This window comes from Leptonotus elevatus, chromosome 2 (genome assembly GCF_054856555.1).
Source record: "Leptonotus elevatus isolate MCC_2025b chromosome 2, RoL_Lele_1.0, whole genome shotgun sequence".
NCBI classification, from domain to species: domain Eukaryota; kingdom Metazoa; phylum Chordata; class Actinopteri; order Syngnathiformes; family Syngnathidae; genus Leptonotus; species Leptonotus elevatus.
The window spans coordinates 40,381,209-40,390,712 of NC_141240.1; the positions used below are offsets into that span (position 1 = coordinate 40,381,209).

At 41.5% G+C, this 9,504-nt stretch overlaps 1 protein-coding gene across 3 annotated transcripts; it reads right to left on the reverse strand.

Annotated features, from left to right (window-relative positions):
• Window positions 1–725: 725 nt before the first annotated feature.
• dnpep (aspartyl aminopeptidase) lies at window positions 726–9,456 on the reverse strand. 3 transcript variants are annotated; one of them, XM_086069690.1, is made up of 15 exons: window positions 9,220–9,456; window positions 7,615–7,705; window positions 6,720–6,808; window positions 6,543–6,656; window positions 6,342–6,467; window positions 5,667–5,791; window positions 5,206–5,290; window positions 4,992–5,099; window positions 4,838–4,915; window positions 4,511–4,591; window positions 3,667–3,827; window positions 3,543–3,582; window positions 1,648–1,749; window positions 1,102–1,269; window positions 726–910 (listed from the first exon to the last, which is right to left on the reverse strand). In XM_086069690.1, the coding sequence occupies exons 1-15, from the start codon at window positions 9,307–9,309 to the stop codon at window positions 860–862; spliced, it is 1,509 nt and encodes a 502-aa protein (XP_085925816.1). In that variant the 5' UTR covers window positions 9,310–9,456; the 3' UTR covers window positions 726–859. The 3 variants fall into 3 exon arrangements, with proteins under 3 accessions (XP_085925816.1, XP_085925817.1, XP_085925818.1); XM_086069691.1 differs by lacking the exon at window positions 9,220–9,456 and adding an exon at window positions 7,933–8,054; XM_086069692.1 differs by lacking the exon at window positions 9,220–9,456 and adding an exon at window positions 7,812–7,962.
• Between the last annotated feature and the right edge of the window lie 48 nt (window positions 9,457–9,504).

A 9,504-nucleotide genomic window follows, 5' to 3' on the forward strand; every position in this document is an offset into this window, starting at 1 on the left:
TTTCTGATGCGTCCCCAATGTAATGTTTCCTTTATACGGTGAAAACAAACGGCAGGTTGTATTGATTTTGCCTGTAACTATCACACAAACCGCACGGATTGTTATGGTCGTCAAACGACGTCGAATCACATATTAAAATCAAAATAATCCCCACAAATCAAATTACAACGATCTAAAGTCCAACGCTTTTCAATGAGAAGAGATTTCTTTCACCGAATTGACCGCCATTTTGACTGGTGACGTCATCTCGGTATTGTCAATTACCAAAGTAAACATGAACTAGTAAATATTAAGATTAAACTAAATCCTGTGGCACGTTTTTCCATTTTGTATTTTTGATCAGACGTACATGATGCATGCTTGTGTATCAGTTTTAAAGCCACACCCCCATATTGTTTGGGATATATTGATCAATTCTGATTTTGGGATTTTTGCAGTTCAGACTTCATAAAACTCAGCCACACACAAGGAAAAAAAAATAAATCATCTCAAAGATGTGACGTCCTAAAGCAGGAATAAGCAAGTTTTGGTCCAAGAGAGTCCTCCCTCCTCGAACACAGCTGAGAGGCTCCTGCAGAACGTAATGATGAGCTGATGATTTGAAACACCTGGGTCGCAGGCAGGAGACACCGAAAACATGCAGGGCTGCGGCCCTCTCGGACCGAACTTGCCTATCCCTGTCCTAAAGGGTAGAAATGGCTTCTAAAGTAAATAAAGTAAAGCACTTCAGTCTCGCAATGCCCTTTATTGCAAGTATATAATTACAGGTGCGTACAGCAAGCGACGACTCATTCGTATCAACGGGTATGTTCTGAATCGACTCCACTTCATGTTGGCTCTTCCCATCCTCCTGGTTCTTCTAATCGACCACCACCGTGCTTCTCACGCGGGGAAACAACTCAAAGAAAGCCTGCAGATAGACGGATGCAGATTAGCAGGCAACAGATATATCTTGAGGGGTTTCGGTGAAAAACAAAACAAAAGCACACTGCAAATGTCCGTTTTGGTACAGCATTTTATATACAATAAAAACATATATATATAAAGTAAAATATTAACTAGTATTGCGTTTGTCAGTGGTTTGACAAAACGGGGGTTTACCTTAAAGAGAGTGGTGCTTTGCAAGATGCTGGAGGTGCAGCACATCTCTCGGATCGAGTGCATGGCGAGCTGGGGAGCGCCGATATCCGCCACGGGCACGCCGAGCCGAGCGGCTAGGATGGGGCCGATGGTGGATCCGCACGTGCTGTCGTTTCGGACCAGCACATCCTGCACGGGGGGAGGAGCCGGGAATTCACATTTGTCGTCAAAACTTACGAGATAGGAAATTTGACTTTGGCATCACGCGCACGTCCAAGGAGCAAAAAAGTGAAGCTTTGTGTGACGGCAGTAAACAAACCCTTCCGTGCCATTTGACCCAAGTAGAGACATTGAGAAAACAGGGGGAAAGGCTTGAATGATGCCTAAATTGCCCCGAGGCAGTCTTGCGATCTATACAACTAAAGATGTATCCACTGGATACATTTTTTTTGGGGGGGGGGGGGGTAAAATTGTCCACTGAGTCGGATGAGCCGACCACAAAAACATCATGTGGCCCAGCCCAAGGCACTGAGAATTACCATTTAGCTACGACAACGCAGACGGTACCTGAAGCGGAACGCCGGCCTGGCCGGCGACCTCTCGGACGACGGCGGCGGTCACGGCGGTGGTGGCGTAGCGTTGGTTGCTGTTGAACTTGATCACTGGGCCCTGAAACAGCAAAAGCACAAAAACATATGGAACACAGAAACCAGTTGAGTTTCCTCGCAAATTATTCATTGCATAATTATCCAGTGTGGGACAAATAAAGGCGGTGTCTTGACTTACAAGTGTCCCAACTTATGAGTTTTTCCAGTTACGAGTCATTGCTTGGTTGATATTTTGCTTAGTCTTGAGAACCAAATTCTGGTTTACAGTACAAATGAACTTCCAATTAGTGATAGACCAATATGATTTTTTCCAAGGCCGAGACTGATAACCGAGATTTCAAGCTGATATTCATTTGCAGTAAATGACCAAATATTAGCATCAACTAATAATTAAAATAATAATTTTCATTTTAAACATATAAAGAATTGACAGCTTTGTTTAAATTGCAGGGATGTTCATCAGCATGTGTTAAACTAGATTTAAAAAACTAAACAAGTAAATAGTTCTCTAAAGTTTACTACTGTAAATAAAGTTTTCCAAAATTTCCACATATATATATACATTTTTTTTTTTTAATTGTTAAAAATAAAAAGTGTAGGGTAAGTTCCCAGTGTCATCATCATTTTTTATAAAGTGGAAATTTTAATAAATCCATAAATAAAAAGCTCCCAGTAAATCACTTGCATGCGAATGAAGCTCATTTGGGATTTTCAGGGTTCGTAAAAAAGGTTTCAAAAGATCTTCGCAGACAGTGAAAAAAATATGTTTGAAATGTCTTTGCGACAAGTAAAAATTGTTTATAGACATCTTACAAATCCCGATGAAAGCCCTAAAATTGGCTACGTTCGCAAGCATTCACCACTCAGTGAGATACCGGCTTTATCGGCCGATATTTGTCAAAATGTCAAATATCCACACCGATAATTGATCTATCCCTTCTTCCAATACGCTGATTGTTGAGCAAAAAAAAAAAGAAAGAAGAAAAAGTAAGTGATAGTCGCTGAACTTCCTTTAGCAATTTGTTGAACAGGACAGTTAAACACACAAAATGAAAATGAAGAGAGTGCTTGTGAGTCATTCACTAGGCCGCGCCCCTTAAAGATACACAACACGACTACTGCAGTGTGTGTGTGACTTTTGGCTTAATGACAAAACTTAATTTCTTGATATTCACTTTTACACTCTTTTAATGCTCATATTTTACAATGTAGTGTCATTTTCATTTTTAACATGTATTAAAAGGAACCCGACTGCCATGACAAGTTTGCTCTATATTATTTATTTGGTCGTTACTAATATAACTATGAGATTCATTTTTCAAAAATTGTTTCCAGTTGAATACATTTTGTAGAAACTTTATTTGGTATGCCGCCATTTTTATCCATTCAGTGCGCAGTGACGTCGAATGGCGGCTGGCTCTCTGCCGAGCAACGTCAAACGTCTATCACGAAAGCAAGGTAAGCCTCGTAGCGTTCCTAAAGAAACAACACGCGGTCGGGAGAGTGACCCTTTTCCCACGCCGTGCTCTCGTCATTCACCAAACGCATTCAAGAGTTTTGATCGTCCCTTTAGGAACGCTACGGAGACTTACCTTGCTTTCTTTATATTCATTTGACATTGCTCGGCCAGCCGCCATTCGACTAGTTCTGTTGGTAAAAACCAAATAAATAATATAGAGAAAACTTGTCATTACAGTCGGAGTTCCTTTCAACATGTGGCGCTTTTGTTGGGTGTCAGAATGAATTCATGGCATTTCAATGGGGAGACAGATTGATGTCATTAAACTTGGAACAACTTTCAATTCGAATCCATACATTTGTGTTCTAAACATCATTTGGTTTGCAACGCTTTACCTTGTGGAAAGCTGGCCGGTGGTTCTCCTCATGTTTCTCCCTGAGAAGTCAAGACACTTTATTCATGAAAACAATTTTTAATTCCGCTAACACTTGCGGGTTGTGAGCCGTTTGTGATACCGACTGGTAGTTTGGGTGCACAGCATGCGCCATGTCAGCGCTAATCAGGAAGGACAGTGGCGCCGCCTGCTGGAAGGCGGTGGGATTGGAGGAGGAGGAGGCCAGGCGGCTCAGGATGAGCTCCGTGAGGTTGGACTGCGCCCCCTGAGCGCTCCCCGAGCCCACCTACAAAACACAAGGTAGTGTGCGTTAATATTGCTCACTCATTTTCAAAGCTGGGAACCTTCCATGGGAATAAAATGAAATAAAATGGGATTTGGAATTGAAGTTTTAAAAGTGCCTGCATATCGTATTGGCATAAAATACTGAGGCAAAATTTTGTTACGGTCCAGATTTCAATTGATTTGCTTTGGTATGTCCTTGAAAAGACTGTTCATGGTCAAATACTCTCCAGTGTTGCTAAATTAAAACAATTCTGCAAGGAAGAAGAGGCCGAAATATCTTGACAGAGATGTTAAGACTCCTTGCCAGTTATAGAAAATGTTTGATTTCAGGTGCTGCTGTTGAGTTGAGCCCAACCGCTTACAGGTACAGGTAGCGAAGGAGGGGTTTTGTTTTTCCTTAATAAAGAAAACCACCATTTAAAAACTCCATCTTATGTTAACTTGTGGTTCTGGATTTCTTTGATGATATTAAACAGTAAAGTGGGGGAAACGTTGCAAAACAAAATAAGAATTTGAGAAGACATTTTTCATGCCACCTACTGTATGTGGTTCTGGAACGTATCCCAGTGATACGCCAGGTACACTGAAATATATATTTTTAAGGCTACTATAAGAACATATATGAAAAAAAAACATGCCAAGACCAGTCCAAGGGAGAAGAAGATCTATCATCGCATCGCTAACCTCTTCGTTGTCGAAGAGCGTCACCATGCGGATGTTGGGATCTTGGGCTAGCGAGTCTCCAAGGCAGGATTCAATCAGACCCTGGCACAAGTCAGACACAAGTGGACCACGTCAGAATCTCATCAATAATGACAACTCACTAATACAATAAAAAGAAAAATGACATCAGTAATCATTCAAGGCTTTGGATTTTTGGATTTTTCTTCCTTCTTGGATTTGCTTTATCCATCCTGAAACCCAAAACATGCTTTTTAAACTGATCTATTGATCAAGCAGTCACGCAATGGTCCGGATACCGCAGACATTGCGACGTGAGCGAATTCAGACCTGCAGGGCGCAGAAGCAGCTGTGGAGGTTGTCCAGACGAGGAGAGTAGATGAACTCTTCGTACACGCCTCCCAACGCCTGCGCATGAAAAAGAGAAAGCGTTACGTAACATCCGACACGTTTCCAGGCGGAGGTGTCAGAATTGCCGGCTCACCCCCGGCTGAGTGTCGGCCAGACAGAGCTCAAAGTCGAGCAGGGCCTCGGGCTGGACTTGCAGCTCCGAGCACAAAACCTTCACCAGCGCCGGGTGATGCTTGTCTGCCTGGAAAGGACAGAAAACACATTTGCGGCCAACGTACTCATTCGCTCCCGCAGTTGTCAGAAATGAGCAAAGTGTGCTCGTCAAGACGTTTCGGTGTCGTCATCACCGTGCCGGCGGCGCAGACGGCGTCCCCCGATGACGCGCTGCCCGTCTCCAGCTCTTCCTGGACGGCGGTGGCCAGAATGGGCACCCTGAGAGAGAGAGAGAGAGAGAGAGAGAGAGAGAGAGAGAGAGAGAGAGAGAGAGAGAGAGAGAGAGAAACCATTATGTGTCAACAAAACTCCTTCCTAACATAAGTATGTGCTTCTGTGAGGAGGAAAAAAATTCTTAGGCAGCCATGAGATTTGGGTTCCGTGTTTGCGTGTTTTTCCCATGTTTGTGTAGGTTAACCGAATTGAAGCTATGCTAAGTGGGTGACTAAGGATAAGCAGCAGAAAATGAATGGATGGATGGACCGATTATGTCCTAATGAATTGTCGGGAAGGTCATTAAAATAACAAAGCGGGTGGCAACCCAAGACTTTTGCTCAGTGCTGGACAATTATGGACATCTCGTCACGTTACTGACAGGTGGTTCTCCTTGTTGGGGCCGAAGGAGTCGTTGATGTCTCTCTGCAGGTGGATGGCCAGGTGAGGGATCCTCAGCAGAGGTCGTGGCACGTGCACCAGCCGGTGAAGCAATCGGCCATCTCCCTGCACGTGATTTTACAAGGGTTGAACAATTTGGGGACTTTTCATTGGAGTTTATATGACCTTTTTTTTTTTTTTTTTTTTCAGTAAAAGCCATCAGAGTTGTTTTTTTGTTTTTGGCTTTGTGTTGTGGATCAAAATTTGGTTATGAATGCGCTATAGCTGGACCACCACTGGTGAGAAAAAAAAAGATGCAATTCATATACTCAGCATGAGTGTTTTATTGATTGATTTATTATTTTATGCTCAATTGTTATTTATGTACAACACTTTGTGCCAGATGTGTTTTATTTATTTATTATTATAGTAAAATACTGTAATACCATTGCATGTGGGCATTGCAAGCTCCAGCCTCTATTTTTGCATGGTTGTCTGGTTACAACATAACAAAATGTTTATATTTATGCTTTAATGTGATAACTTTTTTTTTTCCCAGGTTACAATAGTTCCAAAATTTTTGATCTTAACTTCCCATGGAAATTTACCAGAAACTTACTGGAAATGTATCATGAAATTCCCAACACTTTGAAAGCCTAGATTCTACTAACATTACCTTAACCATAACACGGCCCGCAATGGTCAGGTCCCGGTCAAACCAGGTGTTCCAGATGCCGCCGCCGTAACACTCCACGCCGACCTGAAGGCAGCCTTGCTTTGTCCTCTTAGACCTCGGCTTCACCTAAGAAACAACGTGTTGCGTCATTTGAGTTGGCCTTAAACATCACACACGCACACACACGTGTTGACTTCTCACCCTGAGGCAGGGGCTGTCCGTGTGGGCTCCAACCATGGAGAAGCCATTTCCAGGCGAGTAACACCCGCCCACCGCAAAGGCTATGATACTGGAGAAGTTCCGGGTCACAAAGTACTGCAAAATACACGCAAATTTGTACTTGCAAGGTCACAACATTGCATGCCCAGTACAACTTACTTTGTTGGATGGCTGGATGTCCCACTTGTCCATCTCCTTCAGTTCGACGAATCCCGCCGCCAGAAGACGCTTCCGGCATTCTTCCACCACTGAAGAAGACACAATCATTTGAATTGTGCTTGCGTAGCTTTCGTAAGCTGTCACTTCTGAGTGTGAGCGTGTTAATGGGTGCTGGGAGCCAAAGTTCAAAGGTGAGGGACAATGAAAGATCCCTGTAATCTTATCTCAATCTCAAAGATGGTAGTTTGACCTGCACACAAGACAATAGAGTGCAGTCTTCTACAGAAGATTCAGGTTATTAGAGAACAGTGTTTCCCAAACAGTAGGCTGACACCATTTTTAAAAAAAGAGAGAAAAGAAACATGGAACGAGCAGATCAAAGGCCTCAAAAATTCTCCAGAACAAATAAATTCAGGGGGGAAAAAAACAAACAATAAATACATGACCTATTCTGCCACAATTTGAAATGCCATAATCAATTTTGGCACATCAATTTGGAGAATCCCTCAGAATTTCAAAATTCAATTCATACAAGCTTCTTGTGGATATTACTCACAAAAACGTGACAGCCAATCAGAGAAATGGTTTCCCACAAAGGGTCAAGAAATAATCAAGTAATACTGTTTTACTCTAATGTGAAGTTGTTTTTTTAACCAGATTTATTTTTTACATTTCTCAAAAAAGACTACTTTAGTGACATTTTTACCTGGGTATGTATTGTACGATTTATAATAATAATAATAATAATAATTATCATTATAATCAATAAAAGCCTAAGCCCAATAACAGTTGGAACACTGTTAAAGAGGACACACAATAAGTGAAAATGAATCTCAAGGTCGACTAAAATACGACAAAGAATAATGAAAGATAAATGCAATTGACTGATCATTACCGTGATATGGAGACACGCCTCTGTTGACAAACTGTAAAAACTCTTTTGCAGCAGACTGCACGGCTTCCTTGGAGCTCTTCATTATTACGGACTGTGAGAGAAAAATGAAAACAAAACTGTTAGTGTTACATAATAAGGACGATTCATTAACACAGCCAAGCCTATGTCCGATAATGGATCAACAATTGTTTGCTAACCTTCGCTAGCAAACTTGCACGTCTTGTTGTTTGAGCTCAACTAGAGGATGCCGTGTCTGTCAAAGCGCCACTGCCGTGTGCCACTTGACATAATAAAACAAGTCTTTTAAACAGATCTCACCTGCATTAGTTGGACTTTGAGACCAGCATGAGAACCGGTCAAGTGGCAACGGCGGAAGCAAGATTTCTTGAGTAATGCAGCAGAGCACGCTTACAGTGACATCTAGCGCTCAGGAGGTGTACTTACACAAAGCTAAGTAAAAGCAATACAAATGTGGATTGTGAGGTGAAGCGTGTACTATTGAAATCCCCCCCCCCTTTTTTTTCTGTAGGGGTGTGTGGTGGTGGTGGTGGGACTTGTGTACGACATATTTTTGGTGGGGAAAAAAGTAGTTGTTAAAAACATTTTGAAAAAAGAAACATCTGCTGAATACTTTTTTCGTTTGTTTATTTTTTTACAAACACAGTGTGTGTGTGTGTGTGTGTGTGTGTGTGAGGGGGGGGGGGGTAGCAAAATACAGCTCTCTTCGTATTCCACCTTTCTTTTTTTCTAGTACTGTATGTCATGTTAAACATGGCTAAACCAATAGAAGCTGATCAGCCGCTTTTTTTTTCAAATTCAAATTAAAAATCGATTTTTTTTAAATATATAAATAAATAATAAATATTTTTTGGGGGAGATGGCTGTATAAAAATTACTCATATTATCCATCCATTTTCCGAACCTGTTATCATCACTAGGGTTATTATTATTATTATTATTATCATATGAGGGGTGGGGGGGGGGGGGGTCAATACTGTTGTGCAGTGCTTACAAAATAGATGCTTGGGGCAAAAAAAAAGAAAGAAAGAAAAAAATTACATTTAAATAAATGAAATATTTTTTTTATTGGAAAAAATATTTTAAAATATATTATTAAAATTAAATTATTATTATTACCAGAAGTGGGTGGTTTTAAAGCTTCCACATGACACAACACTTCCGCCACAATTCATCCTGGTAACTAATAACATAAAAAATGTTCTTAAATAAGGCCATGGATGTGGAATATTTCGCCTTTCCGAAGCCGTTGGCTGTCTTATTACTAGTACTAATGCTCCCTATATCACTTTTTTTTTGTTTTTTCAAGAGCCAAGTTTTTTAAATCAACATCTCAACTGCTGTTTACTTAACCGTTTTGAAGCGTCGTCATCCACACTGGTTGAAACGCTAACAACCCAGGATCTCTTTTCAAACGTAGGGAGTAAAAGTCAAAAGTGAAATAACTGAGCAACAACTAGTAACGGGCCCAATGTGGGGGATTCCCGTCCTTGCAGGGCATTGCTTTGTCATTGATTTGGGCCAACGTCGGCCTTCAGTTTCCGGGCCTCGGCAATTACCTTGGGGTGCCGACTTCATTGCACAAACCTGAGAGGCGCTTGAAGAGAAGAAGTCTTCATCAAGACCGGCGCGACGCATGGAGCTCAGACAAGTTGAAGCACGAAGAACAAGCGGCATGTTGAAACTGGCTGAGATATTTTTACTAGTATCTTTATAAGCAGCGGGCTAAAACATCATGTTCTTGCATTAACAGCTCAACTCCACTCAATGGAACTAAAAAAAAAAAAAATCCCTAATAATCTCTCCTTGGCATCCCCAACATGCTCAACAAATGAAGGTTTGAAAGAAGCTGAAGACGCGCACACACATCTG

Excerpts from the sequence above, each read along its gene's own strand:
- dnpep (XM_086069690.1), bottom strand. The coding sequence starts at position 9,309 with ATGCCGCTTGTTCTTCGTGCTTCAACTTGTCTGAGCTCCATGCGTCGC. Across the intron at positions 4,916-4,991 it reads TGGCCGACACTCAGCCGGGG|GCGTTGGGAGGCGTGTACGA; the intron begins GTGAGCCGGCAA and ends TTTCATGCGCAG. Across the intron at positions 1,270-1,647 it reads AGGCCGGCGTTCCGCTTCAG|GATGTGCTGGTCCGAAACGA; the intron begins GTACCGTCTGCG and ends CCCCCCGTGCAG.